The sequence below is a fragment of the Stegodyphus dumicola genome, chromosome 7, assembly GCF_044657685.1.
Source record: "Stegodyphus dumicola isolate Sdum_Otavi_A_Nest chromosome 7, ASM4465768v1".
Classification (NCBI taxonomy): Eukaryota; Metazoa; Arthropoda; class Arachnida; order Araneae; family Eresidae; genus Stegodyphus; species Stegodyphus dumicola.
Genome location: NC_140774.1, coordinates 76,291,565 through 76,314,980, shown reverse-complemented (window position 1 = coordinate 76,314,980; position 23,416 = coordinate 76,291,565). Strand labels below are relative to the sequence as shown.

General features: G+C 32.3%; 1 protein-coding gene across 5 annotated transcripts in view; it reads right to left on the bottom strand.

Annotated features, from left to right (window-relative positions):
- Nucleotides 1–22,564, bottom strand: part of LOC118187815 (uncharacterized) — a 64,267-nt gene extending 41,703 nt beyond the window's left edge. For 3 of the 5 annotated variants that reach the window (XR_004758020.2, XR_004758021.2, XM_035358092.2), the window contains exons 1-2: nt 21,962–22,333; nt 8,896–9,204 (exon numbers count right to left, since the gene is read on the bottom strand). Coding sequence is in view for 3 of the 5 variants with exons in the window: in XM_035358092.2 (XP_035213983.2) it covers nt 8,896–9,204; nt 21,962–22,205 (553 nt within the window). In the remaining 2 variants the exon portion in view is untranslated. The other 2 variants (XM_035358093.2, XM_035358095.2) reach the window with 2 other exon arrangements.
- Between the last annotated feature and the right edge of the window lie 852 nt (nt 22,565–23,416).

Genomic DNA, 23,416 nt, shown 5'->3' with positions numbered 1-23,416 from the left:
TAAACTAAGGAAGCGTATGTTTCATCTTTGGAAACAGTACTTTTTTAAAAGCAGAATAATGCCATTTCCATTAGAACATTATATTAACTTCAGTGGACTCTTTTTGCTGCTTAATATATAGATATTGCAAACTCCAGTACTGCCATCATTTCGGTTATGGCTAAATTTTGTCTTCTTCTATAAAAAAATATATATATATATATTTTTTCTTTTGAAATGAACACAGCTTTTGCATGTAACACAAGTGCTTTTATTTTAAAAATTTGGCTGCTTATTGGAATATTTCTCTATCAGCTGAAACTATAACCATAAAGCATTGTGAACCACCTCATTCGCACATGTTTCTAAGTGTACATGTTGAAAGTGTTTTCTTTGATTTAACTTGTGTAAAAAAATTTACATTTTCTAATTTTTGGTGCTCTCCCTCCCTCCCAATAAATTTGCAAACCAACTGCCGACTTTGAAAAGTGACATTTTTGGGGATATCTTTACATTAGTTTCAATTAGTCAAAAGTCGTTAATTCGGACACCCATAATCCGGACCTCAAAGCTACAAACTTTCTGCGCATGCGTCGCATCGACGTAAGACTTTTACGGCTGCGAATATGCGTGTGCGCATGTGCGTAATACGTTTACGCTTGCGCGTTTAATGTATAACGGACAAGCTAAGCTAAAATTATCTAATTCAGTTAATATCGCAGATTGCGTTGTTCCTGAATCTTCGAATTGGATCTGGCTTATTATTTTTTGCAGACTGTTAGAGCAATTTTATAAAAGTAAGCTTGATTTTTCGATTATGTCAAATAGAATTTCCGATATGTATTTACTATTATGTAAAGGATCTACAAAGCGAAAGTATGTTTAGAAGTCTATTAAACAAAAAGTGGAATTGCTGTAAAAAATGGATAAAGGCATATCCTTCGTTTCTCAAACCATTCCAAAATCTGTTTATCAATTTCACGCTGCTCTGCGGCCCAGGGGGGGGGACGCCGAAACGCCGCGACGCGCAATGAATTGGAAGTTAATCTGTCAGCACTATTCTTATCTTCAGGGCAGATGTTTTTATTTTATTTCGCTTATAATTCCTTACTAAATGCAGTATTTCATCTCGATGTACTCCATCTTAGATATGATTTAAATCAAATTCCTCGTCATTATAATTCGCTTCTGATAAAGAAGAAAGTGATACAGAGGTTATTGAAAATGAAAAAATTTCAATTGATAAATTAGTCGGTATTCTCGACACAGCAATTATAGGACTTTAACAGCGGAACTTTGTAACTGAAGAAGAAATTATGTCTGTTTATAGAATTAAAGAGAATGTATTATCACATAAAAAACGAAGCAACTTAAACAACTTACATTGAAAGAAATGTTTAATAAAGTAAATAAATAAATATTAAGCTTTTTTTTTTTTTTTGTAAATTTTGATACCCTTTAGATCAGTGCTCCGCAACCTTTTCTCACCTGCGACGCACAAAAAATCTTTCTGGAATTTCGTGGCACACCAAAGAGTTCCGAGTTATCAAGGAAGTGCCGAAAAAATTCAAATGCTGACACACTTACAATCACACACACAACAGTGAAATATATAAAAACATTTAAAATAAGACATTATTAAGGAAAAAAAATTGTCATTGTGTATTAAATACATGATAAAAAATTGCAAAATGTCAAATACATGTATTTGATTGCGGCACACCTATATCCTACTCATGGCACACCGGTTGCGGAGCACTGCTTTAGATCATAATTGCTCTTTATTTCATAAATTACGGTTTCATATTTTTAATTTTATAATTTCTGCATGCCATCTTACCAGATTTAAACTGATGATCCCTAATCCGGAAAAATTGATAATCCGGAATTGCCGAAGTCCGGACGAGTCCAGATTAACGACTTTTGTCATAGAAGACATGCACACTTCTCGTTTTTCATGTTTCATTGTTAATCTTCTCACGTTCACAGTGGTCTGTTTTCGCTACAGAGAACTGCATAACCTCAGAATCAAAATTCTCAAATGAGAAGGAGAAAAAGAAGTGCATGATGCCTTTTTAAGTAAGCCACATTATGCTCTATGTATACAGAAAAGATAAGCCTTGGACTTTATCGAAGATGACAAAAACTATAATATGCAATCACTGCAATGCTAAAATGCCATTAAAAGGGATCATAATCTGCCGTCACTGTCATAAATGTCTAGAGTGGAGAAGTAGAAAGTGATTTGAGAAATGCTATGCCAATACTTGAGTTGCCACATCAATATCTTTTGGCAATATCATGGGTTGTCACATAAATACTTTTGGCAACATGTTTATTCCCTCATCAATACTTTTTCACGCCAATGGGGGCTGTCTGAAAAGTTTCCGACCTAACAAAGAAAAAAATATTTTTTCTCCAAAATTACCTTTATTTTTCGACACAATTTCCTTGTATGTCTATACATTTCTTCCAGTGATATTCCCTTCATTTTAACCTGCTCAAATAATATGCGAAATCTTTCTCTGCAAACTAGTTATTAACAAAGGTCATAACCTCCTCATTTGACGAAATCTTTGTCCTCCAAGTGCTTCTTTTAGCTTTGGGAACAAAAAAAAAAAAAAGGCTTCTTGGTGTCAGGTCTGGCAAATACAGCAAGTGGTCAAGCAGTTCAAACTGTAATTCATGGATTTTTGCCATTGTAACTGCTGAGGTGCAAGACGGAGCACTGTCTTCGTGAAACAAAAATTTTTTTTTTTCCCTTTTCTAAATGTGGCCATTTTTTCGCAATTTCTGCCTTTAGCTTGTCAGGTAACGCTGCATAGTATACTCCAGTAATGGTTTTTCCCTTTTCAAGGTACTCTATTAAGACAATCCCATGATTGTCCCAGAAAACTGTTGCCATCACTTTCCAGCAAAGGAACAGTTTCTGCCTTTTTTGGAGCCGACTCTTCTTTTGCAGTCCACTGTTTCAACTGTGTTTTTGTTTCTGGGCTGTACTGATGAATTTAGGTTTCATCTACAGTGATTAATAGTTGAAAAAATCCGATTTATTGCGAATGAATCGTGCCAACAGAATGATGCAAATGTGCATTTGGACACGTTTTTGGTCCAAAGTGAGCAAATGCAGCACTCAATGCACAGCCAGCTTGAGCATACCTAAATTTTGGTTCATTATGTGGCAAATACACTCTTTGGGCATACTCATAGCTTCTGCTATCTCTATTCTTGATTCGATGGGCGTCCAGCACCGTTTCGTGATTTTAGCAATGTTTCCATCAGTAGTTCCAGTTTTTGGCCATCCTGAATGTTCATCGTCACCCAAGCTGGTGTGGTCCCGTTTAAATTCAGTTACCCAAAATTTCACAGTATTAACTGATGGTGTAGAGTCCCCATACACTATGTCCAACTCCTCTTTAATCTGAGTAGTATTGTGCTGTCATTAGATACCTTTAAAAAACAAGTATCTAATGACAGCACAATACTTATTTTTTTTTCATTTTTGCAAAAATGGTCACATCAACTCATAAAAGTAACTGTCAAACAAAATATTTGCAATCAGAATACCTGAAATTTTGATTTGTTGTTATTAAACGATGTCCGAACAAGCCCTCGTCCACACTTTGGTTGATCTGAGCTGCCATCTACATATCAAGGTTGGAAACGTTTCAGACATTCCTTGTATCTGGTGTGGATAATTAAAAAGTATGGAAAAATTTTTTTTTTAAAAAAAGCTTTTTTTTTTTTAGTCATTTACTATACACATTCACATACAGTCATTCACTCTCCTACATGGATTTTGAGAAAAAAAAAAAAAAAAGCTTTTTGGCGATTTGCCTTTGTTTTAATGCTCTAAAATATTAAATTGTTTTATCTTTAATACACTGTGATTTCGTTTTTCATTCATTTTGCCAACAAAAGTCTATTCTGTGTACTAAACTACAGTAACTGAATAGAAATAAACACATACAATAAAACAATGATAAAGTTTGCACAACAATATGTTCACTGCTCAACAGACTAGAACACTTAACAAAAAGATTAAGAACAGAGACAATCATGTTGTGAAAAGTGCTGCATCAGTTACTTTGGCTAAGAAGTTGGCTAAACTGATGGCCATTTGAAATAAAGCCAGTTAACAAGGTGTCTATTATACACACTGATGCCTCTACTGTCAATATATAGCCTATAATTAATTGTATGCTTTGCATTTTTAGGTATGAATAATATGGGTCGCCGCCATGTTATTCATAACATAACTGCTGCAACACTTACGCCTGACATTTTGAGAGCATAAAAGTTAAAAAGCAGTGCATTTTTTAAAATTTTATTTTGAACGCAGTGTAATCAGATAAAGTAAAGTATTTTATTGTTCCCTCTGGAAAATCCTCATCATGTTTCAACCATGTCTTCTGTTTGCTTCAATGTGTTCCAGCCTTCAACATATTCTATATTTTCTTAGTCTCTGCAATTTGTCAGATTTGATAGCAAAATTGAAGCTATTTGCCTTCTTCAAAATTATAGAACAGTCCCAAATAGTCTGAAATGTTCTAACTCTCATGCAATGAAATTATACCTCTCTAAAGAAAAATGTGGTTTGGAAATGCAAAACTGAACAGTGCAAATAGATGGTTAAACACAAGAGTAAGAAATATGGTTGAAGCAAGCCACATCACATTTACAATAATACTATAATAGCCAAATTTTGAAATATGAAAAACTAGGAGGTTCTCGTGCCAAAAGCCAGGGGCCTCTGAGAGGTTTTTTTGCACTACACACATCATTTCAAAAAAAGTTCAAATTAACTTAAATTTACTTTATAATGCATAATTCAGGTTATTCAACTATTCATATATGAATCTGACATAAGATACATTCATATTAATTAGATATTCTAAATTTAATGTTTCTTGGATAATTTATTTTTATAATTTTCTTGCACTTTTATACTGAGAAAATCCTCAGTATGGAAGGAAAGCTTTGATTCATCAGAGTACTTTCAACCACCATGAAAATAAAATTAGTAACTGATGTGCACACTGGTGTGTGGATAAATTTAGAATGTGCCACATATCGATGCAAAACAGAATTAAATACAAATTTAACTCATAAAGTGTATGGTAAATCTTCATATACAGTTCTACAAATCTATATGGTAGATTAAGGACATGCAGGGCAAATAAAATATAATAATGAAAATTACAAGGGTTTAGAACAAAATCTCCACAATTTAAGTTTCATTTAATTTAATATGTTTAATTTATTGCTGAAAAACACTTTCCTTAGTAAAAATTAAAAACCAAGAGTTTGGTGATCAACCCGAAGACCAGGAAATGTGACAAAAAAACCGTAAGAGTTGAATGCTAAGCAAAAATTTGCACAATTTAATTACTATTGGTGAAAGCAGTTAACATACTCAAATTCAGACAAAACCAGACTTGGCAAAACTTACTTGAGAAGTATGCATTATCAGACTTAAAGAAGAATATTTTTTCTTAAAGTTATTGATTTCAATTAACATGCAAATATTTTTTATTTTACATAAAATTATAAAACTAATTACATATCAAATTGTATATATTAATTCTCTCCACAAATTAAAACTTAATTCTATAAACTTCTCACACACTTCTTACTTTTAATGGCCTGCAACTTAATGCATCAAATCGTACTTACACTCAACAACTAACATATGTACAAATTTATATATTTTTAACATATTTATTTACATTTTACACGATTTAGAAATGTTTAATTCATGGAAAGAATATGTAGGGTAATAACGTACAATGTGAAAGTTACATATTTATTCTCAATATACTTAGCTAACTGCAAGGAACACTGAAGCCTCAACTCCTTTTTTCCAGAAGAAGGGAAGTTTGATTGAATGTCTCATCTTATTTTTAGGGTTATAAAAATCAGCCCAAAGCTTTACTGGCCATCACCTTCTCAAATGATAGAGAAAAAGCCTTCTTTCTTTAATAGGAAAGAAGTTGAAGATACATAAAGACCAGAGACTGGTCATTACATTATTTGCAAGGAAAGATGTTAGTAGTAAAATTATCAGCATTGAAAGCTACAACTCTATATAGTCAAAAGCTACAATTAACACTTTTGAAATATGTCATACGATGATATTAGTGTATCTATTCATACAATTTTAATCTTCTAATTCTGTCTTGGACAGTATAGTGGTTAGTGGAGGCTAACCACTATGCACTCAGAACCAGCTTAAACGGAGTAGCTACTCAAATAACGTATACAGAAAGATTCCTGAGTATATTTTGAGCAACTGCTACCTTTTCAGGCACATCCCCTAAGATACATACAGTAAGCTCATGTTCATGTAGTAATTCATATTGCTTAAAATGCACACTGGGAATAATAATTTGTGCAAGCAAATGCCTTTATCTATTGCTCAACATCTAATGCTCTGTACCGCGTCAATGAGCCATTTTCCCATACACATTCCATTACAATATCTGCATATTCCTGGCAATCAATACCAGCCTTCCCATTTTTAATAGATAATTTTTTAACCCCCTGTATATCTTCAAAATTAAAATAAGAGACCTGCAATTACATAAAGCAGTTTCTTTAAAAGAAAGTTGATATACAGGCAAAAGTCGTTAATCCGGACTCGTTGGGACTTCGGCGATTCCGGATTATAGATCATCAGTTTAAATCTGGTAAGATGGCATGCAGAAATTATAAAATTAAAAATATGAAACCATAATTTATGAAATAAAGAGCAATTATGATCTAAAGGGTATCAAAATTTACAAAAAGAAAAAGCTAAATATTTATTTGTTTACTTTATTAAACATTTCTTTCAATGTAAGTTGTTTAATTTGCTTCATTTCATGTGATAATACTTTCTCTTTAATTCTATAAACAGACATAATTTCTTGTTTAGTTACAAAGTTCCGCTGTTCAAGTCCTATAATTGCTGTGTCGAGAATACCGACTAATTTGTCAATCGAAATTTTTTCGTTATCAATAACCTCTGAGTCACTTTCTTCACTATCGGAAGCAAATTATAATGACGAGGAACTTGATTTAAATCATATCAAAGACCGAGTACAACGAGATGAAATACTACATTTAGTAAAGAATTATAAGCCAAATAAAATAAAAACATCTGCCCTGAAGACAAGGATAGTGCTGACAGATCAACTTCGAATTCATTGCGCGTCGTGTTGTTTCCCTTCCCATGCAGAGCAGCGTGAAATTGATAAACATATTTCGGAATGATTAGATAATCAAAGGATATCCCTTTATCCATTTTTTGCAGCAATTCCACTTTCTGTTTAATGGACTTCGAAACATACTTTCGCTTTGTAGATCCTTTACATATTAGTAAATATATATCGGAAATTATATTTGACATAATCAGAAGTTCAAGCTTACTTTTATAAAATTGCTCTAACAGTCTGCAAAAAATAATAAGACGGATCCAATTCGAAGATTAAAAAACAACGCAATCTGCAACATTAACTGAAATAGATAATTAGATAATCTTAGCCTATACCAACCGTTATACATTAAACCCGCATGCGTAAACGTATTATGCGCATGCGTACATGTATATTCGCAGCCGTAAAGGTCTTACGCGCACGCGTAAACGCCTATGCGCATGGGTCGCGTTCACGCATGTGCAGAAAGTTTTTAGCTTTGAGGTCCGGATTATAGATCATTCCGGATTATGGGTGTCCGAATTAACGACATTTGACTGTATTACCCTAAAATTTACCTTCTTTTGATTCCACTGCCAAACAAAAATCACAATTAACAGATAGTAAATATGTATTATTCTTTAAAAAACTGAAATTTTTGACAAATATCTTGAAAAAAATTACACTGAACCCCTCACAGCAACCACATCCAAAAACACTTCCTTTTTAAATTAGAAATAAGTAATAATCAGTATTGAAATCAACTCTCAAAGGTGAATATACTTTAACAAAGATTAAAATCATCCAGATTCATGTATGATTACTTTATATATTTAATGGAAGTTTCACTGCATGCAGACTAAAAATGACATTAAAAAGTACACTGTTAGTTTTTTTTAACTGATAGTACTCAGAGACCTCTGTAGCTTGAACTATCAGCCGCAAAATTTTGTACAAGGACTACTGACGACGTGGGAAAAAGAAATCCTTGAAAAAAAAATTCTAAAAGTTGCCAATAGGAGGAAATGTAGCACTTTACACTTTAAGACAGCTAAAACTTTGCATTCAGAAAAAAATTGCAAAAACCCAATTACGCAGTCGACACCAGCGTCAGTATTTTGAGTTATAAAAAAGAAGCGGGGTATTGAAAATCAAGAAAATGGAGGTCATATTGAAAACAGCCGATGTCTTCCCTAAGAAAGCGATTCTACTGAATAAAAACAAAAGAACAAAGAATAAAAAGGAAATTGAAAAGAATGTTCTCTTTTTTAAAAAAAAAATTTGTAACCATTTACAGACATGACAATCAGTTATTTTATAGAATGAAGCACATTTGTGGAAAAATTAATTCTCTGTTATTCATTTATATGTTTACTGTAACATTTTAAAGTGGTCAGAAATTTTATCGTGCAGTTAAAATTTAGATCAAAAGTGCCATATTCCCTTCCCCTCACTGGCAACTTTTTTTCCCCCCCGGATTCCTTTTTCCCATGTCGTCAATAGTCCCCGTGCAAAATTTCGTGGCTTTGCGGCTGATAGTTCAAGCTACAGAGGTCTCTAAGTACCGTCAGTTTAAAAAAAAAAAAAAAAAAACTTGTACATTTTTAAATTTTACTTAATTATTTGAGATTCAATAATAAAACTGGTAGAGCATTTTTTAAAGTAAAAATAAGATTCTAATGAAGCACTTTTTAAACTAATAAATTCATAAAAATCCATAATTTTAAAAAAATTCACTAACTGATAGCATCAGTTAATTCATCATCTTTCTCAAATGGTGAGTCTGGTACTATATGTCCAGCATGGGTTGCCCAGTATTCCACTTGAACTTGAGGTTTTTTATCAGATTCGATAACTGATATCATAGCAGGGCATGATTCAATTTTCTTAACCACTGTATTTCTCATCTTTTCTTTTTTTAGACGTGTTTCTAAAAAATCGCATTGGTAATAATACAATCTATTACCAGATGATAAAATTTTAGGAACACTCTGCAAAGCAAAATTACAATCCTTAATCCTCTCCTCTTCAGACTTCCATATCAAAAAATCTACAAAAGAGAAGAAAACTGTAATTTTATGCATAAACTACGTAATATTAAAAATCCATGTAATATCAAAAATAGAATATGCATGTAATATTAAAAAACTGTTACAGTAAAATCCCAACTATCCAGTATTTAGACACACAGCCAAGTTCAGAACAGATGGAAAAGAAAATAGTGAGCCACTGGCTATTTGTATCTTAGATGAACCATTTAAAGCTACTTTTGACCCCTGCATTACTCAAGAATGATTAGATCTACAAACTTTCAATTTTGTATTTTTAATACAGCTCCCTTGAACACCTAGAATTCCAAATTTCATTAATCCACCTTTTATAGTTATGGAATTAAGGTCTGAAAAGTGCCATTTTTATCACTCACTCACTGACTGACTGTTAAAAAATCTAAGCTACTTCCAAATGACTTAGATAGTTCAAATTTGGCATCAAGGTAGATCATTAGGCATATAAGTCAAAAGTCGTTAATCCGGATTCATCGGGACTTCGGCGATTCCGGATTATAGATCATCAGTTTAAATCTGGTAAGATGGCATGCAGAAATTATAAAATTAAAAATATGAAACCGTAATTTATGAAATAAAAAACAATTATGATCTAAAGTTTATCAAAATTTACAAAAAAAAAAAAAAAAAAAAAGCTTAATATTTATTTGTTTACTTTATTAAACATTTCTTGCAATGTAAGTTGTTTAAGTTGCTTCGTTTTTTATGTGATAACACTTTCTCTTTAATTTTATAAACAGACATAATTTCTTGTTCATTTACAAAGTTCCGCTGTTCAAGTCCTATAATTGGTGTGTCGAAAATACCGACTAATTTGTCAATCGAAATTTTTTCGTTTTCAATAACTTCTGTCACTTTCTTCGCTATCGGTAGCGAACTATAATGACAAGGAATTTGATTTAAATCATATCAAAGAAGGAGTACATCGAGATGAAATACTACATTTAGTAAGGAATTATAAGCCAAATAAAATAAAAACATCTGCCCTGAAGGTAAGGATAGTGCTGACAGATCAACTTCCAATTCATTGCACACCGCAGCGTTAAAGATAAACAAAGTTTAGATAAACAAACTTATAAGTTTAGATAAACAAAGGATATGCCTTTATCCATTTTTTGCAGCAATTCCACTTTTTGTTTAATGGACTTCGAAACATACTTTCACTTTGTAGATCCTTTACATATTAGTAAATATATATCAGAAATTCTATTTGACATAATCGAAAGTTCAAGCTTACTTTTATAAAATTGCTCTAACAGTCTGCAAAAAATAATAAGCCGAATCCAATTCGAAGATTAAGGAACAACGCAATCTGCAACATTAACTGAATTAGATAATTTTAGCTTAGCTTATACCATCCGTTATACATTAAACGTGCATTCGTAAACGTATTTTGCACACACGCATATTCACAGCCATAAAGGTCTATTCGCAGCACACGCATATACGCAGCCGTCAACGAGTCGCATGCGCAGAAAGTTTGTAGCTTTGAGGTCCGAATTATAGATCATTCCGGATTATGGGTGTCCGAATTAACGACTTTTCACTGTACAAAGAAAAAAATCTAAAACTTCAAAAAAGTACATTATTATCAAGGTTATACCACATCATAATAAGCATTTGACAATGTCACCACCAATAGCCAGTTTCTGTGCCACTCAGATGCTAATCAACTTTGAAAGTAAAAGAATAAAAACCTGTTTATAATAGATGAAATGATACGGCAGAGGTAGAGTGCAGGACCGGCTCTTTTTTTTCATTTTGGTTGTGGGTTTCAGCCTAACTACAGTGATATAAAGAGAATGTAAACAGTTTTCAAATGATAAAAGCACTTTCGTTAAGTAACTCAAATTTCGATAAGAAATAAATGCCAAATGCAAATAAAACAACAGAAAATAAAAGAAGGAAACGTAAATTTACACTTTGAAAAAAGATTTGAACATTTATATTATTTAATAATTAAAAATAGCTGTTTAAACCTTTTGCTTTTATTCTTACCTCCCTTTAAAAATCTAAAACTCAAAAAAAAAAAAAAAAAAAAAAAAAAAGGTGCAGCGTAAAAGCAAGAAAAAAATTCAAGGTCATGTATTTGTTTAGATGCTTTATTATTTAAGTGTCTAAATACGAGGCGTATTCGGAAACTAAGTACCATTTCGAAAAAAAAAAAAAAAAAAAAAAAAAAAAAAAATTTTTTTTAATCCAATTTTATTTTTACATGAAAATACATGTCTTGAACTACTTTTCAACATAGTTTCCGCCAATGATCAAACACTTGTCATAGCGGGTGACCAGTTTTTGTATACCATCGTCAAAAAAACTTCCCGTCAGTTTCGATAACCACGACTCCACAGCATTTTTCGTGTCATCGTCAGATCCAAAGCGCTTGCCACCAAGCTCGCGCTTCATGTGCAGGAACAAGTGATAGTAGGACGGCGCCAAGTCCGAGCTGTACGGCGGGTGATCAAACTGCTCCCAATTAAACTGTCAAATTAACGATTGAGTGACACCAGCAGTATGGGCCGAGCATTGTTATGGAGCAACACAATTCCTTTACTGAGCATTCCTCTTCCCTTGTTTTGAATGGCACGCCTTAGTTTTGTTAAAGTCTCACAATATCGTGCCAGTAAGAAAAACGCCTTTCCTATCCCAAAAGACAGTGCACATGATTTTTTGTGATGACACTGTCACTTTGAACTTTTGTTTTTTCGGAGAATGAGTGTGTCTCCACTCCATGGATTGTTGTTTCGATTCTGGTGTGAAATGACACACCCAAGTTTCATCACCTGTCACAATTTGGTTTAAAAAGTTTTCTCCCTCATCACTGTACTGTGTGAGAAATGTCAGGGCACTACCAAGTCACTTTGTTTTGTAAACATCAGTGAGCATTTTGGGAACCTATCGGGAACACAGTTTGCGATAATTCAAGCGGTCAGACACAATTTCGAACAAAACAGTACGTGAAATTTGTGGAAATGCATCTGAAAGAATTGTCATTGTGAAGCGTCTGTTCTCATGAATTGCTTCATCAACTTTCCTCACCAAATCATCGGTGACAACAGAAGGCCGACCACTCCGAGCGTCGGCATGGACATTTGTTCGACCTGCATTAAACATTCTTACCCACTTTTTCACCATTCCATCACTTATCGCATATTCACCGTAAACTTCTGTCACTTAACAATAAATTTCGGCCAGTTTAACATTCCTTGCGTTCAAAAATTTATTCACTGAACGAATATCACAGTCAGCCAGAGAACTAATTGTCTTAAACATTTTGAATGTGCACAACAAACTGAAAACACAACATAGAGCAACCAAAATTGCTACAATTGAAAGTCAGTGAACAAGAAAGACTAGTGGGCATGAGCGGGATGCCTACCACAGCGCTAGAATGAAACGGTACTTAGTTTCTTAATACGCTATGTAAGAACATAAACTTTAATGTAGATTTTCAGAAATTAATGATAACATAACAACATAAATGTGGAAAAGGGGCCAACTTCGGGAGTAACGACGTTCGATGTAGACTGTGTCACTGATAAAAGAGTCGAGATCTAGCGGATGGCAAGTTCTATAGCTGTCCTTTTAATCATAGCCGTAGGAATGTACAACATTCTTCATTTCATTTTAAAAACAATTTGTTACTTTTTGATATCGGATTTCTAACTAGGATTGGATTATTCAACTATGGCAAAGCACACGAGGGCTATCTGCCTAAAGGGAAGGATGCCTTCGTGGAGGACTTTCTAAGGGAAACTAGCTCGTATACACGTTACACATGGGGAAAACCACGAAAATGCCCATGCAGCCAGCCCGTTTGCGGGGATTTCTAACTAGGAAAGTTTCAATTGTCAATAAATTATGCTAAAAAAATTTTACATCTCCACCTAGAAATTAACTTGTCTTTGAATTTTATACTGAGTCAGTGAGTTAAATTATTTTAAGTTATTTTTGCAATTTAATTTACATAAGTTCACATAACTGTTTTTTATTAGTCGACATTGTTTCCATAAAGCTTAAAGAAATGTGAACCTTTGGTTTTATGTTTCAAATAAGAAAGCATAAATTTTAGATTTTGAATTTGTGTTAATAGATCTTTCAATATCTGAAATTGTCATGAGTTATGCTGAAATTAAGCTTATATAATTGTAAGAGAGAAGACTTACTATATTTCTGAAGGTTCTAAATGTTAGCTGGTATTTCGATATAACATTTCTAAGACGTCTTGAATGTTTTAAATATTACAATTTTTCCATAAGGAGTATAAAACATTAGTTGTGGAAGAATTATAAGAAATTTGAATGTGTTAAAGGGAAAGTCTAGGAATCCCCCGTATCTGATGTTTTTGTTGTTGCTGTATCAATGTTTAGTTATAAGCATGTACACATGCAATATTCTTTTTTAAATTTAATTTATCTTAATACTTTAATATACCTCGAAAATTTTAATGAAAGTATATTGTATTATCATAAATAAGTAAGTTTTAAAGCAATTGAATGTAAAACATTTAAAAGGTTAATATTATTTGTATTATTGTACATCTTCAAGTAGATCAACTATAACTGAAGGCATGATAGCACATTCTAGTGTAAACTGTCTCGAATTTGTGTTTTAGGTCAGTAGAGTATGATGCGGGGAAAAAAAAAATAAGGGGTTAAATTTTACTCCTCATAGTTAAAAATTTTTTTTAACAAATATATATTTAAAGAGAGAGATAGAGTCATTAGATTTTTATCACAAATTGCGATATCTCAAATCGTGGCATTCTTAGTAAAAGTTAGAAAGGATGATCTTAAAACTTTGGCTGAGGAGTTAAGGAAAAAAGTCAGACCTGAGCTTATGATGTTGAATCTAAGACAGTTGATTATGAGAAATGAAGCCTATGAGGAGGAACTTGTGATACATCTTTTGGAAAATATCACTTCAATGAGACTTGATAGGGAAAAAGGGGAATAATATAGAATCAAGAGAGAAAAGAGGCACGCTAGAATTAGGAGAGAAGAAGAAGAGAGGCAAGATAGAATTAGGAGAGAAGAAGAGAGATGAGATAGAATTAGGAGAGAAGAGGACAAGAGGCAAGACAGAATTAGAACAGAAAAGAGGGCAGGACAGAATAAGAAGAGAAAAAGAAAAGAAGCAGGACAAAATCAGAAGAGAAAGAAGACAATTTGAGGTGACTATACAGAAGTTACAAGATGCACTCGTTTGGAAAAATTTGGAAACCAGACGCCATTTACTCAGGAACCAGACTGATGAAAAATTAACAGGAAATCAAAATGAAGGAGTCTTTTTTTTTTTTTTTTTTTTTTTCAGGAACCGACATACAAAGGTTAGTATATCAAAGGAACTACGAAACTGTCAATACTGAAACGGGAAACGAGTGAAACTATAAAGAATCGAGTGAAGATGACAGGTGCATAGCCACTAGGAAATTTCGCCCTCTGTTAACGAGGCAATCACACATTCCCTGTTAACACTGCTTCCAGAGGGCAAAGCTAGTTCTAAAGAAAAACCAATGGGCAGCACAGAAGTGAATGAAGTAGTTTTTTATTCATTAGATACAACTCAAAATTCTAACTTAGAAAGTAAAGATTTGAAATCAGGCATTTATTTAGCATGTCTAAACTCTCAAAGTTTTTCCTTAGAAAGCAATAATCTGTCAGAAAACAAATGCTATTTAAAGACCTGGAGATTGGTCCACAACTATTGGTCATTCTCTAAGCAGTTCAAGAAATAAACATATATATATGTTGACCCTTGCCCACCACACCTAGGGGAAAGAAATATATATAGTACAAAGTCCGAGATCCGGACATCCAATATCCAGAATGATCTAAAATCCAAACTTCAACAACCTTTTTTTTTTTTTTTTTTTTTTTTTTTTTAAGCCGAAAGGCCGTTAGTCCAAAAGGGCTATTAATTTTGTTTTGGCATTTTGTGTTGAAAACTTTAAATATAAGTTTCACTTTTCGAATTGTTACCACCAAATATTATTGCCCTGTGTCATATTTACAGAAATAAAATAATAAAGAGTCTGCATAAATGTATGTATGTTTCTCGCATTGTAATAAAACAACAGTACCTAGCGTCATCAAATTTTGAATAACATTATCTTCCACCGAAAATGGGCATCTGGAAGCCCAAATCTGTTTTATTATCAATTTCATATTTTGTACCACTTTAGAAAATGCTTTATTAAAAAACTCAACGATTTCAAAGCAAGCAATGGCAACACTATACAAAAAAAAAAAAAAAAAAAAAAATTTTAATCTCCAGCAGGCGAAACTGTGTATTGGAAATTGTAAAGATGTTATGTGGGGACGTAATGTAAAATCTGAAAGCTTTCTGTTTTTTTTTTTTTACTTATCTTTTTAAGGAAGTTTTTCTGGTATGCCTTATGCATGCGCATTTGATTTTTACCCCCTTGTAATAAATCATCGATTCTTAATTTAACTTCACTTCGCACTAAATAAAATACCTCATTATTGAAGAAACAATCATTTTACCATAAATTTGGGGAATCAATAATTTGGCTCTGTAGCTGTGTATCTGCTTGGTCTCACACATATTTTATATCTCTAAGGCAACCTGGTGAATCATTATTTATTATATTTTGCTTTCATCATCCCATGTTTATCAACACATGACAACTTGAGCGATACCTAAACAATTGCAGCGATACCTAAACAATTTTTTTTTTTAATATTAGTAACTGAATAACAAGAGCATGATAACTTTTTATGTTAGCCTTATGCTTGGCAATGATTAGAGATTTAAATTAAATGCGCTAAAAAATGTTAATGAGAAAAAATTTAATAAAAATTTCTTCCTATATGCTAAAAATAGATTTTCTTAATGATACTCATAGGCCAAAAAATTACATTTATTGCTATTTGAATTAAAAATAACTGATTTGTTATTCACATAAACCCAGAACTGGAACCACAACTTGTATGGCCACACCAAGTGGCAGAATTTAGAGAAGAAAAGTTTTTTGGAATTTAGAGAAGCACCCAACAACAAAATTAGAGGATAACAAAATTTTTAGAATTTAAGGAAAGCACTGGAACCAAAATTCAGTGGTGGCAAAAATTCAGAACTTAGGAAGGTGTTTGGTTGAAGAAGAATTTAGGGCCTGCATCAGTTAGTAAGACATCTAGTGCCAGCCCTCAGTAAGCTTTAAACATGTGCCAGAAATAGACGTAAGTATAATAAATAACAAAACTAATACAACTGAGGCTTAACTTCTCAGTTCCCGATAGAAGCAAGACAAAATTTAGTGGAACAATCTCAGGATACATGGCTAATAATGTATTAGCAGATGTTATTAACCCTGCAATGGAGAAGCCGGCATACAGCGTACGCCAATTCCATCCTTTGGGCTGTAATTTTTAGACAACCCCTTCCAGAGCTACCTCCCTTCCTCTACCCTCCTAGAAACATTCCATGAGTTCAACGCATCTGGTATTTCTGGTCAGTCTGGTTTTTGCCTTCCTTCCAAAAGCAGGTATTGTGAACATGTTGCGTAGGCGAAAGCAGTACGCAACTCCTCCAAGTATATACAGAAAGAATATTTACCTCCTTAAGATTATTTGAGCATTTTAGAAGAAGTCTCAGTTGATGAAGACAACAATTTGGATAACGCATCTGATATTGATGAATCGGAAGTCGTCGAACATTCTGATCATGAAAGTGACTCAGGAATTGAGGGAAATGTTTCTAAACATCCTCATTTTCCTTCCTCAAATGATGTTTCCCCAACAAATGATGATTTTAGCGATATTGAAAATGACATAAGTGATTTAAAATGTGAGGACTTTTGTAAATACAATTTATAAAAAGAAGAAAGTTGGAGAATAGTTTCTGAAAGAAAAGGAACCTTATAAGTGGAATAAAGTTCTCCTCAAGAGAAAATTCGCCAGAACGCCTTGAAAAAAATTGATGAAAAAAAGTATTCACAAATGCCAAAACTTGTGACGATATAAATGATGAGTTTTCTGCTTTCCAGAAAACCACAAATACAAACATGATTGATGCTATCGCACAATATACAAATATTTATCTCAAATATAACAGGACTACAGATGATCTCCAAAACATCTCAAAGAGAAGCATGTATGATGCTAATAGAGAAGAAATATTGGCCTTTTTAGAAATTTTATGCTTATTAGGGTGCAAAAAAGAAGTCGAAACTGAATTTGGTGGAAGCATGGGTAAAAGACGGTACTGGAATTGAAATTTTGCAAGGGGTCATGGTCTCAAGCGATTCAGAAACCTGTGTGCTGCTATTAGATTCGATGATAAAGGCACAAGGCAAATTCCGAAAATTAAGTCTTCCCTAAATTCTGCTGTTCGGTGCCGACATATTCTGCCACCGCTTCTAGGTTTATGGTGAATAACACATCAGTTATTCTTAATTAAAATAGCACTAAATGTAATCTTTTGGCCTATTTGTTTCATTAACAAAATCTATTTTTAGCATATGAAAAGAAATGTTTTTTGAATTTTTCCTCGTCAACATTTCTTACAGCATTTAAAAAATCTACAATCATCGCCAAGCGTAATGGTAGCATAAAAGGTTGTCATACTCTTGTTATTCAATTACTAATATAAAAAATTTTTAGATATCACTGCATGAGTTATTACTGAAGCTGTCATGTATTGATAAACATGCGGTGATGAAAGCAAAATATAATAAATAATGACTCGCCAGGTCAGCGTCAGGGATATAAAATAAGTGAATGTTTTGGTTTGAGATGTATGCCAAGTTGATACTCAGCTACGAAGCCAATAAGCTCACAAATTTATGCTTACGTGATTGTTTTTCCATAACGAGGTATTTTATTTAGTGTGTGAGTGAAATTAAGAATCAGAATTTTTAACTGAAAATCTCCACATGTTTCATTACGGAAGGAAAAATCAAATGGGCATGCGTAAAGTATTAATAAAAAACAAAACAAAAAATATTTGTGGCTTTGAGGACTGGATTTTAGATCATTCCGAATAATGGACGTCTGGATTTTGGACTTCGTACGTTATTTTTCTCTTCCTTATTTACAACTTCAGACACTGATAGCTAAGGAAAGTCCAAGTTATCCAGATGAAGAGGGAATAAAAAAATCACATGGAAATTTTGATTTACTACAGCAATCATTTTCTATAAATGGCCCTTTTGATTAGTACATAATTTCACTGCTCTCCACATACAGAATATATACATTCCCCCAGAAAATATGCATTATTTTTTGGGTCTTCAAAACTACTACTGTTTTTCAAATCGAAATTAGTTTTCTTTTCCATATTTTACTACTGCTGATATAAAATGATTTTGATTGAAGCAGCTGTTTAAATATGCTCTTTTCTGCTCATGTTGCATAATTACAGCATGTGTCACAGCATAACTTTTGTTTCAGTACAGTGCTAAGAAAGGAGAACCCAAAAGTTAGTTTTTATGATATTTTGCTCTTTTATTTCAAAAAGGGGGAAAAAATGCTAGGCAGACTGCTTGCAAAATTTATGTTGCATAAAAAGTGCTGATGGTGATAATATGGTTTGAACACAATTTGAGAAATTTAAATCTTGAAGATGATGCCTGCTTTGGGCCATAAAAAAGGATCAATTAAAAGAAGCTACCGCTATAAATTCAAGTTACACAGTGCAGAGAGACTGATGATGTTTTACTGTAGGAGTTTAGCTCAGAATTCTGCATGAATGATTTGCACAATTTTGACAGAACTCTGCCAACTTTCATAATTAAATGGCAGCCAACTTTCAAAGTTGGCAGGATTATTCGTAAATACCAATACTGTTCTCAAATGGCAGTTTTAAGCAGAAATTGAAGCAAAATGAGCAATCTTCGAAATGTCATCTTCCATCATGAGAATGCTCGGCCCCACAATTTTAGGAATGTCAAACTTCAATCAAAATCAAACAAAAAAGGTCAGAAGTTTTGTGTCAGCTTTCATAATCACTATCCCTTGCCTACTAGGACTTTCAGCTCTTCAGGTCACTTCAAAATTCTCAGAATGGCCTAGAATTCACTTCTGTGGAGATTGTCAAACAGTAAACTGATAACTCCTTTAAAAATAAACTTAATGACTTTTAAAAAACTTAATAACTTTTAAAAATCAATTTTCCAGCTGTGCTGAGAGGTGGCAAAAAGTCGCAGAACAAAATGGTGCTTATGTTGTTCAATGAAAGTAAAGATTTCTTATGTATGGCTTCAGTTGTATTTATCAGAAAAAGAATAAATAAATAAAAATAAAATAAAAAAAAAATATCTTAAAGCTTTCAGATTTTATATTATGCCTAAAGAAGCATTTTTTAATGTATTGTGTTACCTTTATTTATTAAATATCATGTTCTTCGCACTTAAACTATTAAATTCAATTCAACAGCAATATCACAAAACAATTTAAAAACATACATTGTGTGATATTAAAGTCTCTTCTCTCTATCTTCATTCATCAAAATACTCATTTATTACCCTACTAAATTTTAGAATAAAAATACAACAAAAGAATTTTTTTCATTTTCAAGTCAATAAGAAAATTCAAAATTATGTAAGCATATCTTCAAAGATTTAAATGAATGAGTAATTAATATGTGCATTGACCACAATGGCTGATCTTTGGAATATGGTAACTGGTAGTTTGGCGACATTTTGGAGGCGATAAAGGTTACTACCTAGGACTTTGGTAATAATGTGAGAAGTACTCAGTTCCGATTACGCATTATTTTGTGTGAGGGAAATGAGAGATCATGAGATATGTCATATGATATTAATGGACGAATTACAGTTCTTTAATCGGAAAAGGGGGGAAATCGGGGAAAAAAATCTGGAAATTTTGTATTTAGCTTTATACTGTGTTGTGTGAAACAATGTTCGTTAATTTTTGGATCCCATGGACCTAACTAAAGTGAATTTGAAATGGGTATTTAGTGGGATTGAAAGGGATAGTGATAAGTGCTTTTTTTTTAAGGTTGTGCGAGATAGAAGTAAAGATGTTTTATTAAGTTATTTATTTTACCTGGTACCTTGCTGTGAACTATAAGTATGATTTTAAAGATCCTGAAACAGGCGCACATACACTTGCTTTTTACTTAGCGGAGGAAATACAAAAAGTTTATCGGCCACGTAATCAAGATTCTGAAGAAGATTAGGTAAGTTAGTATTAATTATTTGAGAATATTATTTTTATGCATTGTTCTAAATGTAAGGAGTAAATAAAATAATATGGTATTATTGGAAAATTGTTATTAGCAATGATTTTTATATTTTAAGAAGTGTTTTTGAATTTAATTATATTTTAATTAAATTATAGTTATTTTGTGAATAATATGTTTGTAGGAATTTGGTATACGTTTTAGTGGAAGTAAACGTGCATGGAAATAATTTAAATATTTGACACTAAGTATTTGTAACCATTTGTAATGTTTGAGGTATGAATTCGTTGGTGACGTTTATAATATAATAGATAATTAGAGGTAAAAGTTTTTGGATATTTTATTTATTTTATACGTGGAAATGTTCATCTTTGGAAAGGGTATATACTTTTTCGCGATCAGGTAATTTCATATATGTTCTTTTTACCGAGTTTAAAGATTCACAGAATTTTTTTGCATTTTCGTGTAATTTTTTGTAATTTATGAGAAAATAGCAGTGTAAATGGATAAAGTTAAGAGTGTGTGCAATGCCATTTTTGTGCAATTCTGGGATGTTTTTTTAAGTAAAAATAAGTCGACGTGTAAATGATTTATGTGTATGTTCTATTCTGAAAAACGCGCAAAAAGTTTGCGATTGTGCACTTTTTCCCAATTTTGCAGTTAATATTTGTGGCAGTTTTGTTACATAAAATTTCTAGCAATTTCTAGTGTAATTTAGCTAGTAGATTGTTGGAAAAAGTGTTCAGTAAATAAAAAGAAAAGAAACGGCGGCGAAAAAAAAAAAATAGAGGGTTGCTGTAGCAGAGTTGGTCGCCAAATTTTTGCCAAAAAATCACCAAGTTACCATAATCCAAAGATCAACCTAAATAATCATAAATTTTTACATGCATTTATGATATTTATACTATCAATATGCTAAATAACTATCATTAAAGTCATATGATTATTTTAACTGAAAAATAACAATTTTATGAGAATTCATAAAATGCTCTATGGCTCCCAATTCAAAACCACTGGGTCAGAATATAAACCCTATTTTCCATCTCATAATTGAAATAAATATAATAATTTTAAAAAACAAAAGAAAATATCATTTAAAAGCAAATCACAAACTTTTAAATTTATATCTGTTTCAAATTATTTATGTTTTTGATGAAATTTTTAATTATAAATCTTATCTATCTATCTGAAACTAAAAGTTCTTACTTCATTCAAATTATTCCAAAAAAATAACTGAATATTTATAAAATTACACATCTACTTTTTTAATGTCTTAGATTATATATATGATAGTATTTATATAATAGACCAAAAATAATTCATTAATGTTACGTAAAAATTATATTAATTACTAATATTTTTTCTTTAAGACTCCTTTAATGACAGTGTTCGGCAAAGTACCTTTCTTAAAATTTTCCACATAAAACAAGATTTTCTTACATAAAAAATTGTTAAACAATCATAACAAGATACCACATTTACTTTCTGCTTACTAAACTTTTAAATAGTAATTATCGATTTAAATTACATAAAAATAGCATATAAAAACTTAATAACTGTTTGGCTAAATCTCACCATTAAGGTATTTAAACGTCAGTTTCGTACTATCCCCACTTTGGCCGTGAATGTACATAAGGTGATCTCGGTAAGACTCGTACTTGGTGCACAAAACTCCGCATAGTGGGCAAGTGTGATTATCTTTCATCGAGCGTGCAGGATTGTGCATTTTCTGCAAATGTTTATATAATGTTTTAGGTTGATCATATGATTCTTTACACAACTGACAAACATAATTAGAGGAAACAATTTCAGTCTCCATTGAAACTTTTACAATGTATAACAGTATTTCAAAACAAACATTTTTATGTTAAATAAAAACATGTCAATAAACATTTAAATGCATATTTCAATTTAATTTAGCCTCTAAAAGTAACATCAAGAATACGATCTTACGGCTCCAATAATAGTTCAGTATACATCCAGGATATAACCGCTCATGAAATCTTGCGCAGAACAAAAGGCTTTGTACGACGCATGTGTAGAAGTATGGAATCCCTGGAAGCATAGCCAGAATATGCGCAAAACCTTCCGAAATAACAAACAGTGTGAGGTGGAGAAAAGAAATTTTATAAGTAATTGGTTTAAAGAAATGCGTTTACTTCTAAATTTAATGTATGGCTATGCACTTACTAAACGCGCTACTAATAAATACCAAAATGTCAGAAAAGGAAAAAAGTATCATCGTCAACTTAAAATATTTGAATTTTTCCGTCTCTATCATTTGAAAGTAACAATAAATTTTTATTTTCAGCCTTTTGAGTAATTTAAAAATACATCTTTTCTGAAATTAAATTTAGAATTATTAAATTTTAGAAATTAAAGAGAGTTGCAAATTTGATTGGTCCCCCCCCCCCGAAGTTGAAGTGATTATGTTGAAATGTAATAAATATTAATTAGATTGCTAGCGAGCTCATGAAAATGCCCTAAATATTAAATAATTATTTATGAAAACTTTGCTTAAAATGTTAGGTAATAATTTACAAAACTTTTATGAAGATTTTTGTTTGTAGAAAGGAAAATCTTGCTACATGCATTTAAACTGGAAATTCTAGAATTACGAATAAAATAAAAATATTCGTTAGTATAACTTTTTTGTTCATGATAGCAATAAGTCTGAACGCTGTTTGTCACCATTTATAAGAACGTTGTTTCACATGACTTCACAGCGTCTTCATGTTCAGGTGGACGACCCTAAGGTAATTTCGAAAACAGATGAGGCATTTATTATTTCTATATCATATTTTCTGCGGGAAAAAATCAAGCCGGAGAGTGCACAATCACGCTCTTTAATGGCTACATGCTATCGGATTAGGATATACAAAAGTACCTGTTATACATTCACCCATATACCCCAATAGCACGGCGACGTCGCTATGGCATTGAAAACGTGTCACACTGTGACGATCTCAATGTCGCAGTAACGTTGTGGGTATGGTTTAATGTCCGCTTTTTGGAACGTCCCATTGCGTT